The following is a 27,673-nucleotide window of genomic DNA, read 5'->3' as shown; positions in this document are numbered from 1 at the left end:
CACTGTAGTAGGTAGGAAAGACAGCTCTTCTCCAGCGAGGTTTAGAGCAAAAGCCTAACATTGGTGCCCTGAAAGAGCCTGCCTCTCTATCACATACCTGGTAAACCTAGACTAATATTAACCTTTGTGAATACTCTTCTTTGCCTGGTCATTCATCATTATACATATTCTTCAAACTGGAAACCAAAACAACTAGAAAACAGAAATACTCATGGATTTTAAGAAGTTCTAATATTTTATACGAGAAAATTTTCTATTTTAGTCACAGAACTCTTAATGTCTATTACTGAAAGGATAATCTTACAATAACAAAGATGCCATTTGTACTTTAGACTTAACAGTAACTTAACCAAGTAAACACCACACAGCAAATCTGGTCTGAACAGGCATAGGAACCCCAGCACTTTAGTTTGCTTTCAGTTTCTCCTGTAAACTGAATGAAAGTTAGGCTCCTATGTCATTAGGCAATGCACAGATTTACTCATGTTTACAGGTCCTAAAAAACCAAAATGTTCTTCATTAAGTTGCTCAGCATTAAGGATATATTCCCTTATTTCAGTGAGAGGGGAGAGAAAGCAAACAAAAGTGACAGACAGCAACAGTACTTCTGAAAGTGTTCATTATTCCATGTAATGAGAAAATAGCTTCACATAAAACATTGAACATTCTAAACCCAATCTTTGTAAGTGAAGACAGATACTACCTTCTCTCTAAAGACCAGCCTGACAGATTATAAACATAAAATAAATAAGTGCACTGGAGGAAGAGATCAATGAGATAGTGTAAAGTTTATTTACAGCTTTAAATGTTCATATTAAAAAGGAGAGAGGGGGGGAAAAAACAAACACTGAGCAAATGCCCCTGGCATCTAATCACCTGCTGTCCTCTGGGCATGTCCTAGAAAGCATGGGCCAGGATCAGTATTCCTGTATGAGAAATTACTTATAACATCTTAAAAACAGATGTGGGAACTTTGTCTCAAAATTTAGACTGAACTGTATCCATTTTGGGTTATGAACATTCAAACTGATGAACATGAAATTATGCTTAGAAATGAATACATGCAGGGACAAAGGAACATGTACTCCCGATAAAGGAAAGCTTACCACAAAGCAGAGGGTTTTTTCTTGCCTACACACGAATTAGCAATATTCTGCATTGCATCATTTGCATATTAAACAGACAATAACTTCATTGAGAACACAGGTTTGCCACACACAGAGAAAAATCTCATCACATCTGATAAAAAGAAAACTGAGGAAGAGAAGACTTAGGCCATCTAGCCTCCAACCATTATACTTTATAATTACCAGCAATAATGTCCATGTTCCAGATTACCTTTTCAGTTTTCCACACACCTTCAGATTATTCTGCACTCTGTGCCCCAACATTGACACAGGCTAGTGAAGATTTACACTTGAAAGAGGGCAGGATATATGCAGAAGACAGCGTAAAGGCGTTGGCAGAGATGGAAGAGCAGCATTCCCAGACATGGAACACAAGAGGATAAATTCAGGTACACAGTGGGTGAGAACTGACAAGGACCATACCAGTGGACAGAAAAACTACGAACTTACAAGGAGTTTAACTCTAAACCTCCTTTCGAATGTCATAAATATTGCACAAGTAGTGCATGATAACAACTCAAGTTTGAGGAGTATTAGTGACCTCTATATTCTTTTTTTAACTGGCAAATGAGAAAGGATGAGGGGATGCTACAACTAGAAGACAAGCAGGTCAGTAGTCACTGCTGAGTCTTCTACAGCAGTGAAAAGTCCAACATGAAAGCAAAAGCATCTCGTCAGTATACAACACACTACTACCCTGAACCACAGTTGAGAATAAAGACTTTGACACCTTTCTCCCATACACCAGTCAGCTTGCTTCACATGCTGGCTCTGTGAATACAGTTTCCTACCCAACATTAGGCAAGTAACAGCCTAAAGCAGCCTCAGCTTCTCCAGACATTTCATAAATCTCCTCACTTTACGGCCTCTCATTAGGTACCACCACAACTAAATATTGTGCTCAAGCCAAAATCAAAAGCTATGGCAATAAAATATGCAAATAAGAATCACCTAGGAAAATATTCTACAAGAGCCCAAATTTAAATGAACATTAAAACAAACCTCCATGAACCTGCAGTTTCCAGTTTCAAGCTACCTACCTCAAGGCTGGTATTACCACAAGTAGTAATTAATGTCCACTACATACTACTATTTTAATTACAGAACTATTGTCCAGCAACTAATAAAACAACAACAACAAAGTGTTCTTCATATGCTGGATGCTATTTTAAAACAGTTTCTAAAGCTCTCTTAAGACTGGTAGCTGTTAACATATACAGCTTGTCATAATGTTGTCTCCTCCAAATACAACATTATCTTGCAAAAAATGACATCAGAAATCAAAACCTGAAGGAGGTCCGCCCACATGTATTCACCTGAATGCATAACAAAAAGCCTCTGACAAAGTACCTACTGATTCTGAGGGAAAAAAAAGAATACCCGGGGAAGATAGAGTAGAAGCAAGCAAGTAATGTTCTCCTGTACCATTCAGAAACAGCTTAGTAATTAACTCTATCAAGTCTGTGTTTTGTTTGTTTTTATTTTTAAACTGAACAGCACACTAAAATCGAGCTTGATTCAATACCTTCACTTCTCTAACTGTTGATTTCTATCCTTTATTTTTTTATTCTGGATTGCCAGAAAAGGCAGATTCACATACAACTTCCATTTTTTTCTACAGTAAAATTAATTTTGGATCAAGAACTGCCTTTTGTTTCCAAACACTCTCCAAGATCACCACAGGCACAAACTAATCTTCACTTGTTGCATAATTTGCAAGATGCTGGCAATCTGGTCGGGGGCGGATGAGAAAAAAAAAAAAGAAACCCCCCGAAAAGACTAATTAATTCACAAGATGCTGCAGTGCAATTACCTAGCATCACCTGGGAGAAAGATTCCTGTGCAGTTTAAAGCAGAACAGTGCTAATGGAATGAATTTGCACTGTGATAATATTTGTTTTATTTTAATTTACAGCCATTCAGGATAAAACCCAAAACAATAATAACAACAAAAACCAACAAAAACCCCAAACCCCACCATAACAGGCTGTTTTTTCTGGTTTTCCGCAAACACCACAGTGGTCTAACTGTGTCTGTGTGTCCGTAAGGAACAACAATAAAAGATTATGGCATAGGAAAAGAGCCCAGAAGAGCCAAGAGCCTGATGTACAGGACTTTCACCTGGCATGGGGGACCCACATGGTTCAAGGCCCACATTAAATCGCAGAGGGAGAAGACCAAGGCTGCCTTCCTCATGTTCCACATATGTGCTCCCACCACCTGGCTATTCATTATCCTTGCCTTGCTCTTCCTTAAAATATTTTTTATTAAATGCTTCTAGCTTGTGCCAAGGTGGAATGAAAGTGTTTTTTATTGTAAGTTTTTCTTCATTTCTCAAAAATGCTCATTTCCCATCCAGAATAGGCATCCATGAACAGCAAGAGAAGAGGTCCTATCCATGTGGCACCTCCAATCCCCGCTATCCATAGCAGCTACAGCAGCATCCAACAATTTTTAAGCAGATTAAAAATAGCAAAAAAGTATATATTTAAAACAGTCATTATCAAAACCAAAAAAGCGCCTCCATCCTACAGATAATCTCCAAAAGCTTATTTGCAGCTGCATCACCTCAGCTAGGCCCTCTTTTTAAGCCCCTTGCAGTTTTTCCATCAGTATTACTGCAGTCTTTCCCTCTGTTTTCAAGTGTCTCCAACCAACATTTCCTTCCTCTTTGCCACAAATCTCATCAAAATAGTCTGTTATCTATGCAAGACTAAAACATAACTCCATTTTTACTTCCCCACTACACTTGCGGGAAAGATATGTCTCAGAACAGCTTCTGCGTGGTCTTCTAAAGCCAACACTTTTAATTAGGTTTCTCTGTCTTGGTCGACTCCCTCCATGCCTCCTTTTTGCTCGGCTGAGGTGGGGCGAGAGCAGCCCTCTCTGTAGTTGCTTTAGCAAATGAAAAACCTAGACTTTGCAGTATCTGGGCAGGTCAGCATACGGTCAGAAATGAGTTTCGCAGCAGGCCGTTTTCCCCACCAGGGGATCTTAATGTGAAGAAGATAGAAAATCTCTGTGAAGGGACATGAAATCTTGTGCCAGGAAAGCAGGAGACTGCGCTTGGAAGTGGTTGTCGGTACAGGCTGCACGCTATTTCCCTATGAAATAATGTCCTGTCCCCTCCTACAAACAGCTTTTCCGTAAACCTTTTAATTTTATCTCCCATATAAAGCATAAACAGGGTGAGCACTGACTCAGTGAACTGAAAATGTAATGGGCTTTCTCATCAGTTTACGGCCAAGTTTCATTCAATTGTTATTGCAGAGAAAAATAGGATAGAGTTGAATTGAGCTATGCTAATAGATAATAAATGTAAACATAACTCCAGAGTACTATTTACTAACTTTAAAGACTACTCCTATAGCAATCAACTTTATAAGGTTCCTGACATAATCATCGTGATGACAAAACACATGGAAGCGTAAGACTACTTAAACTCTTAACAAAAGCCATGATAATACTAACAGTAAATGAGCAACTCCCACAAAATATCATTTAATAATCACACCCTGATAAGGTTTAAAGTACATATCACCATTGTTATAGAAAAAAAAAACATTAAAGTGTTTTGGTTGTAGTTTTTTTTTTTTTTTTAACACATGTAGCAAGCAACCTAACAGGTTTTAATTACCACACCTACTTCAGTGACAAGCTGTTCCACTCAAACACCCAAACATAATATTTACAATGTTGTGCGGTTGTTAAGGATCTTGATGATTGATGGAACCTATTGTGTTGCCATCTTAATAACAATAAATGCAAGTGATTACCAACACGGAAGAGAGAACCTGTGTTTTTATTTTACAACAAAAGCCTGTCCTATAGGGACTTCTTTTCAACATAAACTAACAAACCTGCACACACGTGAACATGCTTTAGAGCTTGGCACACCGAGTCAAAAACAAAGCCTCTGCTGCTTTAAGGACAAGGTGGTTTTTTTATTAGCTTGGGAGAACATGAAAGCTGTCAAAAGAGCTGGTATAGTTTTTCACAATCCTACAGAATTCATCTTGACCACAAGGAAATATCTGAAAACTGCATCAGCAAGATAGCACAGATCTTGTTCCCGAAAAAAAGAAAGCAATTGAGTCATTGAGTCAAATAGGAACACAAAACATTTTCTGGCATTGCTACTGAATATTTATATCAGTGCTGAATGAAACTACAAACAAAATATTTTAACATGAAGCTCTGCCTTGTTAACTGCATGATATGCCAAAACACCACCTACTGTAAATCGCAGGGTTTAAGACCAGTATTTCTTGTTTAAACATGCTACTTGTTCAGCAGAATCACTTGTGTGAACAAGCACACATTAATGTACACTAACTAGAGCAGTTTCACTATTCAACTGATAATTTAACAACGTCATCAGCACTGTAATTTTCAGACTGCTGAAATATCGTATTTGTTGCAAATATTATACAGTTTAAACACTTTAACAACATTGCCCATTTGACGCTTCTGTCAGATAAAATGCAGACAGGCACTTGTGCATTGATGAACATGCTTTTAATCCTATAAAGAAACTTTCTCTGTCAAATTCTAGGCGTTTCAACACTTGATTTATGAACACCATAATTAAAATCCTCATGCCTTAAAGAAAAACAAACTCTTCATTATAACAACAGCTTTCTTTCACATTTTTATCTTTTAATATTTGGAGTTTGCTTTTATGTGGTGCTTTTAGGTATCAGTTCAGTGTGTCATTTCTGGTTGCCAGAACAGGAAAATATTTCTCTTTATAACCTGGTCAAATCTCAAAGTCCAGTTAAGAACCCAAAGGGATCAATGTTCATTTAATGCTTCCACAAAACATTTGTGGGGAAAAAAAATCTGCTAATTTAACCGGTAGACGACAACCATCACACAATTCAGTGCTTTCTGTTTCTAGGAAGGCCCCAAATGCTGTCATGTCTGTCAAAAGATTTCTCCTCCTTCTACAGACTGTCAGAACCAAGAGTTTGGAGAGATACAATTTTAAAAAAATAAATATAAAAATAAAACTATAAAATAAAATAAAATAAAATAAAATAAAATAAAATAAAAAGAGCTAGATTTTCATACGCATTTCTGTAGAGGTTCTGGTTCAATTTGAATTTTAGACCAATTGAGGGGGAAGTGATTCCTATTTTATCTGAACAAATTAATGCATATCATTCATTTATTCATTCTTACAGCATCCATCAGCACAGCAGCAGCAGGTTTCAGTTTCCTAAACTCAATGCAATTCAAAATTACACATGATCTCCACTAAAACTACCATTACTGAAAGTGATGCAGTTACACATTAGCATCCCTTCTCTAAAGAAATCTCTGTCCCCAAATCCCAGAAAAGAACAATTCATTTACAAGGTAGGCAGGTAATCTTGAATCAAATCCTGAAGCTTGTCAAAACTAGCATTTCCTAAACTATCAATAAGAAACTAATTTCAAAAGAGGGAACTCCCAATTCAAGTCATTGCTGCTAAAGTCCTGGTCCCTTTTACCTAGCTTTCTATCAAATCTGTTTTGAAATGTTACAAACATCTTGAAAAAGAAATTAAAATAAATAATGGCTCAAGAAGGTCTCTTTGACAGGACCAAAGCATCAGACTCTGTAGGGTTATCAGAATTTATACCACTAATTACAAAGCCCACAAAGTCCCTGAACTCAGCATTACACGAAGCTGAAAAGCTCAATGGGTAAAAGATTAAGAGAAAATATTATACTTGCAGATAATCAGGACAACTGAACAGAACCACATTACTATTGCTCAGTGGAGAGGCTGAAAATTCAATCCTCAAATATCATCTCTAAAAACATAATAGATAAATTTTGTTATCCTTCTAACAAGCTGTTGTAATGCTAGACTGGGATAAAACAGATCATGCTGCCCTCTTGTGCTAGACGTGCACAGAAATCAGCCCCTTTATTCCTGCAAGTGACACACGAAGAGAAATACATGACATTCACTATGAAGTAGAAAACATCCACATTTTCCTCCTTACAGATACCTTGACATATATGCAATTCCCTTACTGGGATATGGATAGAAAAGTAAAGGAAATTTCAAGAGAGTCAAATTCTACAGTCCAAAATATAAACAAGTTCTGTCCAGAAACGCAGGCAAGTCAGCCTAAAATACAGCCACTTAATCTCCAACTTCCCATCAAAGTTCCACTATAGCTGTTTAAGTGATGCTGTATAGATACCTGCTGATAAATTTGAATTACAGTCATAAATATCTGATCCTTCTTTCTGAATGCTGGATGACACAATAAGCTTTAGTCAATTAGGATTATCAGCTCAATAGGGTTAGATTAAGTGCTTAAGAAAGAAAAGAGACAGTCATTTATTAATAAGATTCTTCCAATGCAAAACACACTTAAAGCAGCAGTGTTTTAACTATTTTTAGATCTATGCCAAATTACAGAAAGGTGAAATCTGTGTACACACAAATATTTTTGGGTGGCAAGGGAGAAAGGAGAGGGCTCCTCATATTCCTCTTCTGTATCTGATATGTAACCCAGGCTCCAAAATTACAAATTCTTAAATCATCTGGGTAAGATGTTCATTACTATTCCCTCTACAAGGCTCCCCACACTATATATTGCTAATGCAATCTGTAAAGAGAGGTCTTGGGCTCAAACCTAAACTGATTCACAAAGCATACTTTTTTTTTTAGAAATAAGTAATCTCATTTATTCACCATGATTGATTTGAGCTACACTGTTGGGAGCTGACAGACATGTCATGATTCACCACGTATTTCCATTTCCTAATGTCAACTCCCTGATGCTGCTCATTAGTCTGTTTCCCCAAAAAGAACTATCAAGAGCTTGGGATATTATTTAAGTTTCCTTCCTTGACTTTGGAACGTGGTTCACCATATGTTCAAAATACTGGCTCTAGCAGCAAAGTAGTAGCTTTGCTGATTACTTTTGGATAAATAAAACTGCAAACATCAGTCCAGCAACAGGCTCTGCTACGGTCTTAGAGACCTCACACAAATCCTGAGAACACAGTGGAAATTTAAATGACAGCTCTGACACTGCAGTATCAGTTTTGCTAATATGGTATATGATAACTAATAATTTGACTTGGCTGTTAAAATCATAAGCCCAGAAAAAGGAGCCTTTAATAATTAAATTTCCTTTTGAGTACATCTTTCATAGTAAGGAGTATTAAAACAAATCTCATCCCAATGCAAAAAATAGCACCTTCAAATACACACAGCATAAACCCCATGTAAATCAGACAACGAAACACAGATGTTAAAAAGAGAATTTCAGAACTGCTAGATGCTGCAGTTTTGAACAAGAGCATCGTCCCACATGCCATATCTTCCCTTTTCTTTTTTCCTTTTTCAAAAGATCTATAGATTAGAACAGCAGTACCTTTGCATGCTACCATGACCAAAAGAAAGATGTAGGGAAAGAAATACATGCACACTGAAGTTAAACTTCTATTATATCTGCTGATAAATAGAAACACACTTCTGTAAGTCACGACTGTGTGAATACCAGTGAGAGGCAGGTTTTATGAATGTTACTTTTAGAAAGCACTACTAATTTGAGCTTCACAGTATGTTACAAAGCAAACTGTTATTACTCTACTTTGTCCCCGATGCTTAGTCTGTAGTTCTTGGTTTGTTATGATGAGCCAGGTTTATGGGCGTTCTTACATGATGTTTATGTATTCCCTCAAAAATACAGTTATTGCATATGCTGTGAGCTCATCTGTGCGCACACACAGACAAAAGAGAGACACACAGAAGGAAAATCTCTGCCTATCTGACAACAAACACCATCAGTACTACAATTTCTTCTGACGTTATGTGCTCTCACTGGCTCTCCACTAAGCTTATGGCTTCACTTCTCATCCTTTACAGTGGCCTTGAATTTACGTTACCACAGATCCACAGTACAAGTAGACCATGTAACACAGCCTTAAACTTCTGTGGATGTAGATTTACTAAGGGGAAACTGTACATGTTTCATTCGTCATACTGTGGACATGAACCTTTTTTCCACATGAATATTTTTTGCCTGAAAATACATTTCTCTGAAACAATAAGACCAACCCTATATACCTTTACAATCATTAAATGGCTTCTGGAACTATGAGAACAAGCCTATGTTCCTTTTCTTCAGGGGACTGAATACTCAGGTTTCTGTTTCTCATGTAAAACTGGCTAGTAAATCAGTACCACCCCACTTCCCCACTCTCTTCACTCTGCTGCAGCTTCTCTCTCATTTCTTTTGAGGAACATAAGTATCTCGATTACAGTTTTAAAATGGAAGCTTTACAGTTTTGGAATTCTGGAAGGACAGTAAGCTACACAGTGCGTCAAAACTGTGAATTACCACACACGCTTAAAATTATTTTTTTAAAAAAGGCAAATAACTGTTGGGGTTAAGCCTTCAAAGAAAAGGACAAGAAAGGCATCCCCACAAAATACATGCATATTCATTCAGCATATGAAAGACGCCCCTGTGTAACTGAATCAGAACAGCAATGCAACTAGCAGGTCAATGTACAACACCAAAGACACAGGTAATTCGTTTTTCTGTAGAATGCATTTGAAGAGCATAAGACCAACCATCACTAAGGAGTCAACATTCTGACTTTTAAATTTAAAAAGACCACACTGTTAAAGATTTTTAGTAAAAGCAGCAAAAAACCCAACAAATGTGCAAAAATACTCAAAACCATCATTGCCCAGAAATAGTACAGTTAACATAATCAGTGAAGTGCATTAAAAGTTAAAGGTTTTTTTTCAATTAAACTTACCTATAGGATTTCTGTCAAAAAACAAGACGGGAGCTTTCAAAATTGACTGAAACATTTTGTTGTGCAAAGTTTGACCAGAATTCACAAGAACTTGAAAAACCAGAAGACTTCTTATTATGCCAAACAGTATTGTAGCCACTGTTAAACCTGAAATTAAAAAAACGTGGACAGAGCATGCATACAGACAGCAATCTTTCAGTAAAGAAAGAAAAAGAATTTAACAACAAAACTGAACTAAAACCAATTTTTATTGATTTCTATATATAGCAAGAATGCAAACCTAAGCCTAGGGACTCAGGCTGAGCACAGAACATAGATATATTTATGTCACTAGCTTCAGTTACTATCATAGCTCTGATTTAAACAATTTCTTTTTTTTTTTGTTTGAAAGAATTGCTACTTTATAGAAATGTAGGAAATGTGTGTTAGTCTCTATTAAAAACTTATGCTTAAGAGCTCCGCTAAGAAATTCATTTCACAGTGGTGTGTATAATTGTGGCTTACAGAGGTCACTGTGAAGAGTCAACATTTGCCAGCAGGTATTAACCAAGTAATATATACATGGCTATTTAGAGACAACCTTGAGTTATTCTCAATCAGCCCAAACCACTCATGCCATTCTTCCCCTTGTAAACCACATCACATCATTTAAATTATGTGTATTTCTCCAACACAGTATAAGATGCATCCTTTATGTCATGTGAAATAGAGCCCTTCTGGGGAATTGGTCTGCAGACTGTTTGCCTTTCTTCAGGGTACATCTCCTCACTTACAAGACAGGGGTGCTACAGGGCAAAAGGTGGAAAAAAGGAATGATGAGATTGCTGCTGCTCTGTTTGCCATGTATAATCTCCAACGTGGCTGCCCCGTTTCCCAGGCAATGAAGGTGTCAACCTTACATTTGGCAGTGCTTCCAGGCTCCAGGTGATCTGCTCCAGAAACTAAGCATAGCCACCACAAGCCCAGATGCTCAGGCCTTGAGGACATCCTGAAGTTAGACCCTAACTATCAACATAAAGCATTGCCTATTCTAAGCACAGGTTAAAACTGGATGCAATTCAGGTACAGCTGGGAAAGAGTGAGGTTTTAAATTACATGATGTGGCTAAGTCAATCAGTTATTCCATCCTGCTTACTGCTGTGCCCTCCCAGGATGCAAGAAAAGGTGTCACTATCTCACTTGTCTGCTTGCAGTTTATTGCCCATGTTCTGTGCAGTGCTGTTTTTCAGAAAAAAGCACGTGGCTGGGGTGACAGCTTGTTTACCTTGTCCTGACTACCGTATTCCAGGCCAGGTGAAAGAAAACAACTTTTCCAAGAGTAACTGCACATAACCAACCAGGAAAGCTGTGTCACACAAAAAGGGAGCAGAAGAGATACCAAGCAGAAGTCTGTGGCAGAGCCCATGCCTAACAGCAGTCTGCATGGAGCAATGGGAGGAGAGGGAGCATGTCCCAGGAACCCCACACTTCTGTACAACTTCACTCAGCCTTGGAAGCCACTGGAAGCTGTTGGCATGACCCTCGCCAAATGAATCATCTGAAAAGACCTAATGGCTGGCGAGAAGAGGGAGGACCAAGACTTACTTTTCAAGTCCTTCTTTTGGTCTGTCTCATGCCAAAGGTTTTTGCTTTCCCCGTTTACAAGCTCACCACCTCAGTATATGAGAGGCAAGGACTCTTTGCACTCACTTTACCGAAAAGGTGTGGAAATGGTACCTCAGTTCTGGCCAGCAGGGTTTCCCACTAACAGTAATTTTACTCTTCTAAATCTTTGTCTCATGGAAACAACAAGGACTAGGAAGGAGCTACCTTGGTCATTTTTTTCTTCTTCCAAACACTGAGACTCAGAAATAAAAATGTTAAATTATTTTATAGAATTTCAGAGCTATAGGAAAAGGTAAGTTAGATTATTACATACTTCATATGAAACGTACTATCTTTCTATAACTTTTTCAACTTTATTTAAAATCTTGTGTAGCTAAGTCACTGCTGTCTGTTCAACTATTCCAAATATCTCGCTAACCCATCTGAACATTTCAATATAAAGGTAACCCATGCTGTTCTGTCATCTAGAACAAAATTTGCCTTAACGGATAAAATTTTCCATCACATGGTTTAGGTTATATGGTCAGAGAAAGCCAAGTTTTCCATACTTAATCATACTGTGCAGTCCACTGGAACAGCTCACAAAATAAAACATTACACAGAGAAAATAAGAGCCAAATTTATCTGGCTCCTAAACCGTTGCTTCCCAGGCCAAGCACAATGTTTTCTGTCAAGCACTTACATCAGCTGAATTCCTGAAAAACTACCCCAAACAAAAAATCCTCTGCCTATCCTCTCACCCATGAGAGACGTTTCTGAATACATTCAATGCATATTCTTCTGGTAATCCACCTGTTTTTTCAGACCTATTATTTACATCTCCATCAAGAAATTACCATAGCATACAAAACTGTACATCACTATAAGTGCTAAATAGCCGAGTGTGAGAGCGTATTTCTACACAATTGTACTATGCCAATTTTTACTACATTTCAAAGCACTATTTAAAGATATTTGGTTGTCTGAATACAAGGATCGATGCCCTTCACTAGATATTCAGAAGCATATGGCTACCTATTGAAATATACTAAAATGTTCTTTAACATCCTGCTTTGCATACCCATCTAGGATGCTTTTTAAACACCAGTTCTTTTGCTATGGCACTTCAAAAGGAATGTAGCCATGCCAAGTTTTAGAACAGCGCAGAATGAATATCCATTTTTAATCCCTCTTGCCCATCCATATAATGACAAGATTTAGCTCAATGACCTATTAGTATAGACAATAACCACAACCTTACGGTGACTGACTTTTTGAATACTCAATTCCTAGTTTACTTTCCAAAATCCAGGCAAAGCAAATTAAGAGTCAGCATTCAACCTGTTTCTTCTGTTAGATTTTTTAATTTCATTTATTCCAATTAATTTAGTCAGGAAGCAAGACTGAGGCTCCTAATCTGGTAAGACATTACTCAGTTACTGCTAGAAATCACATTTCCCTGCATTGCTGTTCCTTTGTACATCTCAAGACTCTTTATTATGACAGATCATATAATAAATAGTTCTTCAGACACACACACATACATATGTGATTACCTGCGTAAATTCCCAAGTAAAAGTTAAGGTCTAGATGTTCAGTCTTATTTGCCCCACTATTTCCATTTGTTGTGACATTCAGCTTTTCTTGATTATTTGCCCTGTGGAAATGCATACAAAAGATAATAATCAACAATCACATTTTGCAAATATTCATGAGCATGTTTAACTATTTCTAGATTCAGCTCTGTTGAAACCTTTAGTTCACAAGATCCCACATACTGATGTTGTCATGCATCACACCATGAGGAGTAGCAATCACAGGCTACACTTCAGCATAAAGTTTAAATTTTTCCCCAGACACAAAACACGTGGAGATCATAAAAAAATCAAGTTTATTTTGAAGTTTCCTAGAACAGGTTTCACCCGCCCCTAATATCTGTGCAACACTGGTTTCTGTTAGATAAACAGCACCTGACTGAAAAGGCAGAAATGACCAACCAGTTACTATCATCAACTTACCAGTAAGAAAGCCACCAGTCCTGGAGCACATATGCCACCTTGAGTAAAAGAGGCAAATACAGAATCATCTTACAAAATGAAAAAAACATTAGAAAATTAAATTTCCTTGCTATTCTTTCAAGTTCTCTGGGAAAACATCACATACTCAGGAAAGTATGCTATCCAGTCTTTCAAGACCAGCAGTAATTTGCAAAGCACATTAGAAGGTGCATTAGAATCCTCTACAAAGAAAGAAGTTACCTTAAATTACCTTACATGATAGCAAACTAAAGGAAAGCAATACACTTAAGCAAACAAAATACAGTAGCTCTTCTTAATATATGTTAATTGCACATTAAAGAACTATTTTTTCAGTTCCTAGAAAATTTGCTACTAGAGATATTCCAAAATGCTTTTTGATTAACAAACTTTCTCATGTTACCAGTCCAGAAATTTGTGTTTACAGGAGATAATTACCAGAAACAGGGCTGAAGGAGGATGAGAGAAGAGAAGAAGGGAAAAACTCCTACTACCATCTTCCTTCTGTGCCGAGAGGTGACTACAAGCTTGTTACAGGGTTATTTATCTCAAAATGCACCTCTGCTCACATGAATTTAAGGTTCTGGGCGGTCTACTGCAGAGATTTGATCTTGCTCAGCTATCTTTCCAATAGACTCAATTCAAGGACAAGCAAAAGGAAGTAACACATCTAAATATATAGATTATTTTTTACAGCCAAGACCAATCACTCCATGAAATGAATTTAAGCTTTCTCAGCAGGAAACAGAAAAAGGCAATAAGCTAGCTTCACACAGCTTCCTCAGCTCATCACTTCTTTCAGTAAGTTTCAAAACCATTTCCCTTGTTTAAAAATTCTTTTACATACCTGCTGCAGTCTGCATTGCACACAATATTTGCCTATCCTCTTCCTCACCTTCTTAACCTGCCAAGCAGTGACCCTCCTTGTAGTCCTTCTCATAACCTGCCCGTATGAGCAAACAAGCTTTTCTTTTAACACTTCTGTCGGACTCCGTCCTCCCATACCCAGTAATGCTCTTTACTCTCCTCAACTGGAAATATACTGACTGCTCGTATCTGTTAAACACTGCCTTATACATCTTATGACTTTGTTCTCCGTCTCTAAAAATTAAGACTGGCTTACAATTTCTGTGCCATGCTACCAGTGAAATAATTATTTTGATGTATTAAAACTGTTGAAGGATCAGTGCAAGACCTCACAATGCTGTACCAAAACTCCATGATGCTATATAAAATTTGATTGAGTATACTACAAAATTATTAAAGAACAGAATTCTCCCAAACATTTTAGATGAAACATCACACTAACAAGCATATGCTTTGTTAAGGAAAAAAAAAAAAAAAAGGCAAACCCAAAATGCAATACTATCTGTGGCTTCCAAGAACTTACCTGTGCCAAAATATTGAATAGTAAAAGCATAAAAATCACAAAGTAGTTTGCTCCTGCAGTGAAATATTTTCTGTAAACTTTGAAGTTTATTTTTCCCTCAGAACGACTCTCCTCTGGCACTGTAGCTAGTGCATTTTCAGCCTGAAAAAAACCAAAACCCAGAAATAAAAAAAAAATCAACCTTGCAGTTACAGACTCAAACGAAGCCACTTCAAAGTCATGGTTCAGTAATACCAAAAAATCTATTCTGCAAGATGACACTGTGAGGATTTTACTTTGCATTGCATCACAGAATGTAACATGACTTCATTTACAGACAGAAATATTTACTCTAACTGACCTCTACACCAGGTTTTTCTTTTCATATATATTACTTTCAGCCATAACAACTCTGGAAACTAAAGCCTTGACTTAGGAAAGGTTCTGTTTTCAGAATACAAGTGTATATAACCTTTCCTTTTCAGAAAGTATTTAAAGTAAATACTCTTCTGCAAGCCTGCACCAAAATCAATCCACATATGGCCAAAGTAACAAATTACCCATAAAGTTTTAATCACCTCCTTGTAAGTACCAACAAAGCATCTGTTAATAGGGAAAACAAGTAAAATGATAAATAAGAAATCATATTAGGCAAACAATGGATGAAGGACACTGAAAGACAGAAAAGGAAAAAATGAGACAGGCATAAAGACGAAAAAGAACTATTCAAATGAACAAAATTCTGAATATTTTTTTTTTTTTCAGTAAATGTGATAGAAAAACTAGTGCCAGTTCAGCGGACACATAACACTTGATTTTATTCTCAGCAGACATAGGTGTACAGGAGCAGTAGAATCAACAGACCTGACTTAGATGTGAAAGGAGAAATCCCACCTACTCGCTCATAAAAGAGAACCTATCTTGGGTTTTTTGTTTTTCCAGCTGACCTCCCCCCCAGTCCAACAGCTCTAGCGCTGTTAAGAAGTTTGACACACCTTTGTGGATTTAATAGTGGAGTCACCACTGGGATATTGATAATATCAGATAAGTTTACTGCTTTTGGGCATACACCCATTCCTCCAAAAAGGTACGAAAAAGTCTTTAGCACTTTCTTTTTTTAAAAATCTCACTGCTTTTCATTATAGAAAAGAAAAATAAATAATATCTATTGATTGCATGAAGCTGACAATCATCAGGGACACACAGGGATTCATGGATGCAGTGCTAGCACAAGCCTAGCAGGGTTACACGGCTCCTGCACTGTTTTATGTGAATGCAAACACACCAGTAGAAGGCCACCTACGGTACAGCAACCTTATGGCTGCTTTTGCACCCTGCAGACCAAAAGATAACAAAGCACTCGGAAGTCAAGCTGGTACCATACAAAGCGTTGTTTTCACCAACAGAAGGGCTGCACAGAGCAATACAGTGGTGTCCCAAGGTAACCCCCTCAAGGCCAGCTCAAGATCATGTGGGTATGTTAATGCCAGCCATGTAAATGTAGACTTTGTATAAAGCCACCACTTCTGCATGCACTTCCCAGAGCTCAGGATTCCAGGGAAAGCATTAATTTGAGTTCAGCACTGCACAAACACACAGAAACCACCCAATACAGTGGTATTTGCCCTTCAAAGCAAGGCTGTCAGAGAACAGGATGAAAGAAGCACAGTGCGGTATCTTTGGACACCTATACAAATGCTTCCTGAATGCCACAGAGCTGATGCTGAACCTGAACAAACACATTCTGCTGGGTTTGAACAGAACAGCAGAGAGCTGTGGGATGCCTGCCCTCTACAGCCCAGGTGGCATGACTGCCAGCCAAGCACAGGGCTGGGCAGACCCACCACGGGCGAGATCTCACCTACTAATGCAATCCAACAATCCTTGAAATTAAAATGCAGCAGGGAAATCCCTTAACAAAGTTTAAGCTAAGAACCAGCCAGACAAGAACTGAGACACATCTATCTTTGAGCACTCACAGGTGGTTGTTCCACTGCTCCATCTTTCTGTGAGTGGACAGAAGAATCCTGGGACCAAACAGATGACTCCGAGAAGGTTCGGCTCCGGGCAGACTTCAGGTTGGGGGTTCCTGGAACCGACAGCTGTTCTACTTCCTCATCTTTTTTCAAAAGGGAAGCAAAGTCGATGCCAGATCTCAGGAACTCTGAATACGTACCTTTCCCCACCATTTTACCCTACAATTAATATAAGCTTTGATTATCTTCATTATGCACTTTCTGTAAAGGACAATTTTTCCTATTTATCCTTGCTGCCTCTGGGGTACTGCAGCTGCTGAGCACACATCCCACTGCAGTGACTGAGCTGAAGCCTCTGTCAGTTCCTCATTTAGAAGAGCAGAAACAAGTTCTTTACCCTCTAACCAGTCCCTTCCCAGCTAACCAGGCCAAGGAGCACATGGGATGACAAAAGTTCCAGTTACAGCCAGATGAGAGTTACCTCCTTGGAGAAGCTGTGGGAGACAGCCATGCAGCTTTAAGACAAGCTGTCGAACTACATACATAACCATCACTCTTTTATGTTACTCCAGACTAGGGGTAAAAAGCAGCTTAATTTTCTGGTCCTCATAGAACAACACAGACTATTTCCACATTTCTTACAGCTCTACCACAAACTCATTTCTAGAAAGCTACTGTTAACTGTTAAAGAGACCTTAATGGGAGGAAACAGACTGCTAGTGTCCTTTTTTGCAACTTTGTGGCGCATCAAAATTAATTTCATATACTTCACTACCCAACCTTACAAAAACAAACAAAAAAAGCTGAAGTTCTTGCATTTCCCCTCTACCCATGAATAACTGGTACAACAAAGTTTGTAAGGAACCAGTTTTGCTGAAGCTTGCTCATTCTCAAAGGTATCTGTGACCATTTCTCATACTTGATTTAAAAAGGGGACTGGCTGCAAAATCAACATAGTTCTTAATTCACACAAAGTGTAAGAAACAAGAATAAAAGCAAAGCATTAACATAGTCTCAAAACAATTCTCTCACAGTATATTATACACATGTAAGATAAAAATAGGTATGTAAGATGAAGTATACGCACGATAAATTCAGAAAAAAATTTCAGGGAAGGTATTATAAGAAAAAATCACCTTATTTCATTAATAATTATAAATCTCAAAAACCATATATAAAAATTAGTAGACAGAAAATGTATTTACAAAGTAAAAATAAAAATCTTCGGGTTTTTTCCATTCTTAGATTAAAAAGCATAATTAGAAAGTATGAGATATAAAAGCATAGACACTGAAATCACTTACATCTTTTAAAATTAGAATCTGATTTGCAGCACGGAGATATTGCAACTGGTGAGTGACCAAAACAGAGATCTTCTGATGCAAGGCCTGACAAATACATCTGCAAAGAGATGGAAAAATGAATTAAAAAGTGAAGTGTCCTAAATAGTTTTGACTTTCTGGAAAACACCTTCTATTCATTTATACAGTGTTTAAAGTAAGAAAAAGATGCTCATGTTTATTAGATTTATAAAAATTACACTTAACAAACATGTTCCTCATTTAACTTCAAGTTTTCAAGGTAGGGTAAAATAATTTCTTATTTCTGGTCTGGGGTGAAAGAGGAAAAAATATCTTAAGGGTATTTCAGTAAAGTTGTCTTAAACATCCCCCCAACAAATGCACATGTCATAAGCTGAATTGCAGAGGGTATTTAACAAAACTTAAACAAATGGACAGAGAAAGCAGGGCAACATACTGTAGACAATTATGGAAAAATACAGCCAACAAAAGTAACTTATTTGAGATAAGCTTTCAGAGCAACTGTAACAGTGAGCCATTGAGAGTTCTCCAGAAGTAAACAGATTTGAGCTACATCCAGGTAGATATTGAGATAAAGGAGCAAGAGCCTTCAACCGCCTTTGACCTTTTCCCATGGAGTCAGGGCTTACCTTCCTTCTACCAATACCTGCTTACCCTAAAGGCTTCCTCAAAAGTTTGGGATTTGAAGAGAGAAATGAAAAAGGAGGGACTGGGCACACCAGAACCAGTGGGCAAGTACAGTTCAATCCCATACATTTTTAGCAGAAAAGATACCTGGTATCTTTTCAGCAAAGCCTTGAAAAACCAACAGAGCCAAAAAACACCCCTAAAACCAGCAGTGGAGCAACAGTTTACAAGTGCAGAGGTCTGCAAGCATGCTCTTTATGTACGACAGGTACAGCACAGACACAGCTGAGATCCAACACTACCAACACTCTCATTGCCTTCATCCCCACAGTAACACAACAGGGAGACAAACACTTTGAGAGGATGCCCCTTTCTCAATTACTTGCTATCTTAAGAAAACAAGCAAAACCGGTATTGTCTAGAACTGAAGTGTTCTGTGAGGGTATATACATTAGCGTTTTCCATTTGGATCAGGAGTGCCTTTCTGAAGATCATCTCCCAGTTGTCTCAATCTGTTGTTGCTCATACTATTGAGTGGTATTGGGGGCCCATGAACTGGACTTCTAGAGAAAACCAAGTGAGAACACACACTTTGGTAGCACCCCTCACCAGTATTCTGCTGATGAGGAATGAAGCCTGAAGGGCCAGGATACAGACTGCTCAAAGCAGAACATTCTGAACTACATGGGGACCTTGGCATGGCGTGTTTTTCTCCACAGATTCACTCCTGTTGGTTCACATGCTAACACCCATTCGCCAACATGACACAGGAGAGTGGCACTCACTACAAAAGAAAAACAAACACCACCACGACCACCACCCCAATACTCTCCCCATTCTCTAAAAAAACACAAGCCGAACCACAGCAATCCATTAGTACAAATTCAATGCAGAAATGCAAATAAACAGTAAGGGGAATAAGGAAAAAAAATAACATGGTCTTAACAGCAATGATATCATATTGCTTACTGTGTTTCATAATTTCAGGTTGTATATCAAATTAACCGCCTACACAGATTTTAACGCCTGTTTTATCACTCCTACAAAGACTGTACTAAGTACAGTACTATAAAATGGTTAATACTAGTACTAGTCAGCATAATTACATACAGAAAGTATATTACAGCATTCCAAATAAACTGTGCAGTAAAATTGAGTTAAAAGAAACACGCTTCCCGAGAAAGTTACATGCTTGCTATGCAGCATTCAAGGAACAACTATAAAACCATATCATTCTTAGGTGGCCAAGATAACAATTAATTAAGGTACTTCCAGCCGCATAACTATTTGGCCAGTTGCAAGTATTAATACATCAGGTTCTTTGTAGGAGTATTATTCTGGTGTGGTTATTGTCCACTCTCCAAGCAGTCACTAAACAAGCTACATGGCAACTACAGCACCAGCTGAAGACATACAACAAAACATAATCTTCAACAAAACCTATCCATAGAACTGGACAAAGATCTGAGCGGTTACAGGACATTGACTTGCCCAGAGTAAAGCCGCCAAAAGAGAATATATCAGGTATTCACTGTGAAGAGATCTATGTTTCCCTTACATAGTTTCACAGCCTATACACCACTTTGATCACTGAATTTTCTGTGTGCCAGATGTATGTCTAACAGCTTACAGGCACAAACTAGCCACTAGAAAATCCGATGGCTGAAAAACCTTAAAATCTTGATCCTGAGTCACTGTAAGCCCACTGCACTTTAAGTTTGCATTTGGAGGGGGGGAAAAAAGAAGAGAAAAAAAGCGCGGGTTATCACTGCATCAGAGCAAACCAATTAGAACTGTCAGAGCTGTCAGCACAGCATCCTGCATGATCTTGATCTCAGCGGAGAAGGTAAAAATGACCTCTGTGGAAATTTTTATTTCCACTGATGTATCAGTTCACTCAATTGAAAATTTTGAAAAAAAACAACAAGTCTCGATTTCATGTCTATCTGGGTAGAAAGAAGCTAGCTGAATAGTTTGTTGATAACAGGTAAGCAGAAAAATTGTTGTCACGATTCACTGGCATAAGCACAGGCAGGAAAAATCACAACAAAGAGTATATACTTAGATCTATTACCAAGTTAAACAACTCACTGCTCAGACAGCTCACTAGAAAATTTTGCTATTTAAAATACTGTATCATCATGAAGCACACCAGTTGCAAAACTAGTAAAATACTAAGTAGATACTTAACATTAGTTTCAAAACAAACTACTTGAGTTTTATGTTCGAAACCTATTTTTATTATTTTTTTTCCAGTATTCTCTTTCCCACTTGATAACATCCATTCTGCAGTTTACAGTGAGCATCAACTTTGTACGGTGCCTTGGCTGTCACAGAAAACTGAAGCCAGAGTTCTAAGAGAGGCTCAGCAAAACCGAATGTGATAAAAGGGCTGGCACAAAACTCAGAGAGCACACTGAATTCCTCTTAGTGAAAACTTGGTATTGTCTTCAAACTGAAAAAGAACCAACCTAAAATAGTCCATAAGCGTCTATGTTTTTAACTGGTTCACTAAGGCTTAGTTTCATCACACATCTACTTTTAGAAATACTGCTCTGTGTGGCTGAAGAAAAGCAACCATCAGTTCTAGGTGAAACATCCAATGCTAGGTGAACCACCATCTGACACTGTCTCCCTTTCTCACTGACAATACAGAGAATCCAGGGAAAGCCTGCTTCAGCAGAGGACATAACTGGTCCAAGGGTTCAGATATCTGCTGGACTGCATCCACAACTGCCACCACCTTTTTACTTGCTGTCTAAAATCGCACAAAGTTCACCTTCTTGTGCTTCCCTGTTACTCTCAGGAGACATACTCTGTAGACTGTGAGCATATTTAATGCATGACAAGACAAATTACTGCACGTACTGCAGTTGCCATTGCCACATTTATTAAATACACAAGTGCATACAGAAACACACGTGCAGACAGTCAGGTGAGATCCAGACAGAGATGATCCAAAGGTTCTTCAGCCTCTTCAGTACAAGGAAAAAGGGGATGAAAGGATTATGAAAGTTGCATCCTCTGCCCAAGTAAGAACCAATTTAAACTTAAAAGTGCTCCTGACAGATGTTGGATGGGTTGTTTCGCCTGTTTAAGCTCAACAACAGAAATTTCAACACCCTTGAAAATGTATTCCATGGGTAAGCCACCTTCACTATTACATAATTTTTCTCTAAAGACCAAGTTTATATCTTTTGGTGTAATCAATCCACTACTTCCCAAAGGTCAGTAGACCAGTTTAATCCTGTGTACACAGCCCCTTCATATATTACGTCTTTCACCTCCAGGCAAAGGAAGAAAAAAAAAAAAAAGGTTCCTCAAAAATACTTTTTTTTTCCTTTAAAGTAACAATTTACTTTTATCCCCCCCCACTCCCACCCTTGACACCTGAATGTTCTTGATGGGCTACACTGGAGTCTGAAGCTGGTCTACATTTTTTGGAAGTGCACAAAACTGAAGCATTATTACAGTTGAGACCTTAGAAGTACAGAACATATTAGGAGGATTACTTTACCTGTACTGCCAGATATAGAATAGGTCATAAATCCCAGGGCGCAGTTTCCTTAACAAGAGCGTGGCATTGCTGACTCATAGTGGATTTGTGATCTACTGCAATCTGCCCCTCCTTTGCCATAAAACTGCCATGATGCTGATCCCTGCTCATTGTGTGTTCATGAAGTCAACACTCTGCACTTATCCCTGCTGCATTCATCTACTAATTCACATCCTGTAACCCAGACTTTCCAAATCCTTGTCTATCTCCAGAACTGCCTGAAGCATTGCCTGGTTTTCTATCACCTGAAAATGTAGCATCAATGACTTTCATTCATCACCAGGAACACTGGACTCGGGATACACCTCTCCAGAAATTACACTCTTCCAATTCAACAAAACCAAACAAACAATATTTTAAGTTAACGAACCTAAGTAACAGTATACTATCATGTATTTAAAAAACCCATAGCACTTTGACAGCAAACTCCAATACAATTTTAAAAAATTCAGCTTGAGCTTTGGTACTGCCAACTATGCAGCAGAAGACACTCACGCAGAAGGGGGCCTATAACACCACAGTGTTCCTCTATGCAAAGGCAGTGTCTTGGTGCTTTCATGTGTATGAGTCCTCATATCTTCTTCCTTCCCTATCAGGTTTTCTGTTCCTTGAGACAAGTTGTTCTTTAATGTTTTTTAAGTTTTTATCTCCAAGAACCAGCTTTCTTTCACCTCTGCAAAGTGTCTCTTCTTTAATGATTCCACTTTCTTCCTTACCATTCTTTTTGTCTTTCCTTTTTGGAAGCTCACATGCAAGTTTAACTTTAGTTAATACTTAGATTTGTTTTAATGGAAATAACCACTGAAATTAAATTAAAGCACGTGCAGAAGTGCTCACAGGCATAAAGTCTTTGTTACATTAATTTATTTAGTACATTTCTCTTTTTCCTTTAAATGTAAGTGGTTTAGGGAGAACAATCTCCCAGTTGCTCTAATACATTTCAAAGTTTACAAAATTTTGTGGTGGGGGAGAGGTGTGAGATATGTTTGCCAGAGACAAAAAAACCACCTACTTCTACTATGCTGTTATTATTTCTGTGCTTGTCTTGCTAACCATTTATCTCCATCTCATGACAAGTCCCAGCCTCCACTGGGCTAACATGTAAGGACCACTGGTCCACAAAATTCACTGCCCTGTCCTGGGCACCAGCCAGCAGTATACAGCTGGAGAAAGTACACAAGCAAACATACAGTGATGCTTCCTTTGGTACACATTACCAGCTTCAAGAATCCATGTACTAGGGACTTTCTGAGCCAGAAATCTTACGTGTTTAAGTAGCTCTTTGTGAACTTTTCCTACATGAATTTGCATACCTCCCTCTTGAGTCCATTTCTGGTTCATATTTCACAGTATTCATAATGCTGTTTTGCAACTGCACCCACAGACCACTAAAGCACAAAACTACACTGGGCTTCTGCAAGTGGGGTTTTCAGCTTTTGCATCACATAATTTCAGAAGAAAAACCCAAAACCAAAAACCAAAACCACACATATTTCTGCAAAATTTTACAGTTCATTGAAAACACACAATGTACAGTGATCACACTTAGACTTTTCACTTTCTGGGGGAAAAAAACCCAACCCCCAAAACCCCAAGCAACATTACTACAATATATTCATATCTGTTAAACATATTCCCTACAATAAACACAACAAAGCTTAAGGAATTTCAATTGTATCGTCTAAATGTAAAGGTATAACTAACATGTTTTAAACAGTAACACCTGTAATACAAAAAAAAAAAAAAAAAAAAGAGAGAGAGAGATAGGGCATTCAAGTTTGCCCAGTACTTTTCATTAGGGCTGTAACCACTGCAGTGGCACGCTAAGCCACTGCAGAGGCATAATTAGCACAGATCAGCTGTGAAACACGAAGTAGGAAGCCTTAGAGATAACCTTGATTTAGAGAGATCCTATGTGAAATGAGTAAAATCCTTAAATTTACATACCAGCTCACCTGTACAGTTGTCATCAGTGAACAAACTATGTAATATGCCTATGCCTTTAAACACAGCACTGGCAAATACATGCCAGGGTTATCTTTGCTTGGTTCCTCTGACACACTGATTGCATCTGTAGTCCCTCTACAGAAATGAGACATGGTAGCTTTTATCAGTCCTGTAAAACTAGCAGAAGAGCTCCACTTGCTTTTCATTACCTACACCACCATAACAGCACTTTTTCCTTGATGTTACAGGAGATTTACAAGCATAGCCCACTTTGAGAGATATGAGACTGGAAGCATTCATGGATTCCTAAGGTTCCAAAAAACAAATTACTTTAAACAGACAAAGTAAATATTCAGATTTGCATATTAACTAAAAGAGAGAAAAAAATTGAAAAATCTTTTTACTCATTTTCCCTACTTCCCCCTCAAGCACTTCTGGGGCTTAGATAAGAATGCACTGAGGAATTCAGGATCTCTTAATCCATGCACTTTGCATGATGTAATTTCCTACACTCCTTTGTCATCAGTTCATTTCTTCCTCACCTTTTCCCGCAATTATGATGGACATCTTTGCTACAAAACCATGCCTGCTCCCTTCCCTCTGGTGAATACAAACGCTCGGTTACCTCAGATGGCAATGGACAGACTTTCTCTTTCAGGAGACCTGGTCAACTTGCCAGGTGACACTCTTGTCAACCTCAACATATGGTTATCTCATGACCCACTGTCCTGTTATATGTCCCTTGAGTTCCTACAAGAGCCCATCACCTAGTACCAAGGCGTCCCATCTGAATAGATGCTAAAGTTCATTACTGTGCTGTGATAAATGCAGTGATTTCTTCTGCAGCTTTTATCTATTTCCAGAGGCAAAACTGACAGAGAAAAGACAAACGACCATACATTCACAACAGCTTCCTGCTTTGGAAAAAAAAATAAAAATTGCAGAATTCTGTTTGATAGTATGAACGATACACCTGTGCATACTTCTCCCAAGCATCACCACAATTTTAGGTCTGATTTTAAAAGAATCCCAAACTGCCCTGCAACTCTGTCTACTCTCACGAGGACAGAGAACGAACAGAAAGAAATCATGCTGATCATCAGCTGAGACTGGCACACAGCTCTTGTCACTGGAAAAGATACAAAGGAAGAACAAAACCTAGAGAAGATCATGTGTCTCAATAGACTGATGAAACATAAATCTCACTCTTAAAGTCACCATTTTTTAGTCAGGATCACTGATGGGACACAATTTAATTTCTATGCAAAGTTGATCTGAATCCATATAATCTGTAGAAATATGTTTACAAAGATGCACAGGGAGAGCATGAAATTTCTTGGGCTCCAAGCATGGCTGAATTATTTTTTTAAAACATCACAGGCTATTCCGAACTTTGGCATACAAGAAAATATGCTACTGTGTCTGTATGGCTGTCCCTTACAAAGACTACAGGTCTCAAAGTATCACCATTGTTAAAAGTTAATGAAAAGCTATTTTTATATATATATATATATATATATATATGCATATTTCCATATACATACACAAATACATGCAAAAACATGGAACTATACTGGTGCCCCCTCACTGGGAAAAGGCTGAAGCATGCCTACTGTTAACTATCAAGAGAACTCACAAAACCAAGGAATCTCCAGTTTATACCTTACTAGGCCCCAAGGAATCTGACCAGGACAGAGGAACTCATTGGAAAACTGGCTTTATCTGCTCCATCATCCACAGATCAACTTGCCTGTATTATGGAGAAATTCTTAAGAGACACAATCCCTTATTAATAATATCATGGACTGTTTTCCCACTGGAGCTGTGCTACTCGCATTCTTTCTCATGTGAAAAGTATTTCTGTATTTTACAACGTTTACTGCAGTAGCTGAACAGAACCGAGAGAAGCAGCAAATGTAATGAACCAGCCATCCACAGACCCCAGCTTTGGGGAATTACTAGGAAAATACCTATCTTTGATGCAAACAGATAGACTAGACACTTCTAAAAAAATGAAACATTAATATAAAATCACAAAAGAAAAAAAAAGAGAGCGAGTGAACCGAACAATATCCACTTCAGATTCTTGTTAAATAATCCTGTTTCTTCCATCTCATCCATTGTTTTATGCCTCACGGTTTGGACTCCTGGGGGCAGCTTGCATGAAGTGGTGTCTCAGACATTCCTCAGCACCATGTTCTAAGGAATCATTCTTGCCCAAATGCTCTCTCTCTTCTTCACATTTCTAGCACTATTCAGGAAGCATTAAAGAACAATGCTCTGCTTTTTTTCCAAAGCGAGCTACTGAATGTAACAGTCTCCCAACTACACCCAGCACCTTTTACAGCTGACATGAAGGCCTCAGAAGACAAGTTCTGTTTGCAAAAAAGCCCTCCCTTAAGATCGTGAACAAGGAGGAGGCATTGCTCAGTTTTCCTTGCCACTACTACTCCGCCCAGTTCATCTTCTCCACAAAATGCTTTCATTCTACTTTTATCTGTTTTGCGCAAACTGATCTAGAGTTGGGGAGGAAGAGTAAATGGAAGTGAAGGAAGAACCCCAGCTAGTTTTCTGAGTTTCAAATTCTCTGAAATAATCTCCTTATTCCTTCTTATCTCTACACATTTCTCAGCAAAACATATGCTGTGCTTGCAGAGCAATGGTTTCTAGCTCCTTTATGGTTCTGCACGTACAAAAATCCAGACTTCCAGTTCTGCAGATTTAGATGTAGATGCTTCCAGTGTCACAGCTCACAGAAAATGCAGCACAAATCAAAGAGGCAGCCTGACCTCCTTTGCAAGGCACTAGTTTACTTTCCTGTTTTCTTCTTTGCAAAAAGACCTTAAGACTTCAGGGAGAGACAGGTTAACAGCTCAGGTGGATGAACCTTCACAACTCAGGCACTGATACAGTCAGATGCTGAAGTTGTAGAGCAATCTTGGGCAGAAACAGAAAAGCAGCAGCTAAAGCCTAGACAGCTTCAACAGGAGGCATTAAAGGAATTTGATAAGAGTATGTGAACTACAGAAGTAATGAAATCCATCTATCAATTGTGGCAGGTAAAAATGATCCTCCACAGAATAATGAACATAAAGCTATGCATCATAAAACTCTTACTCTGTAGTGGCTGATGGAAACAAACAGTAGCCATTTGAAGAAATCAATAAAATAAGCAAAACGTTGATGGGTTTCAGAGTGATCTCTAGATCTGAAACTGCAAACATCAATAGGATGTACAATTTTCAAATTCAGATACTAAAAGCTTCCTCACCGCACAGGGAAAAAGAACACACATGCCATGCTAGTCAACGCAAATTCTGCAACCATTTCTTTAAGACAAGTTTTTA

General features: G+C 38.2%; 1 protein-coding gene across 2 annotated transcripts in view; it reads right to left on the bottom strand.

Annotated features, from left to right (window-relative positions):
• ABCC4 (ATP binding cassette subfamily C member 4) overlaps window positions 1–27,673 on the bottom strand; it is a 160,066-nt gene that overhangs the window by 86,107 nt on the left and 46,286 nt on the right. For both annotated transcript variants that reach the window (XR_008746841.1, XM_055801977.1), the window contains exons 14-19: window positions 18,179–18,275; window positions 16,878–17,093; window positions 14,920–15,060; window positions 13,512–13,549; window positions 13,050–13,150; window positions 9,910–10,056 (exon numbers count right to left, since the gene is read on the bottom strand). Coding sequence is in view for 1 of the 2 variants with exons in the window: in XM_055801977.1 (XP_055657952.1) it covers window positions 9,910–10,056; window positions 13,050–13,150; window positions 13,512–13,549; window positions 14,920–15,060; window positions 16,878–17,093; window positions 18,179–18,275 (740 nt within the window). In the remaining variant the exon portion in view is untranslated. The remainder of the gene's footprint in view (window positions 1–9,909; window positions 10,057–13,049; window positions 13,151–13,511; window positions 13,550–14,919; window positions 15,061–16,877; window positions 17,094–18,178; window positions 18,276–27,673) is intronic.

The sequence above is a fragment of the Falco peregrinus genome, chromosome 4 (assembly GCF_023634155.1).
Source record: "Falco peregrinus isolate bFalPer1 chromosome 4, bFalPer1.pri, whole genome shotgun sequence".
Taxonomy (NCBI): Eukaryota; Metazoa; Chordata; class Aves; order Falconiformes; family Falconidae; genus Falco; species Falco peregrinus.
Note: the sequence above shows the minus strand (reverse complement) of the source record. Positions and strands in the feature narration are given on the sequence as shown.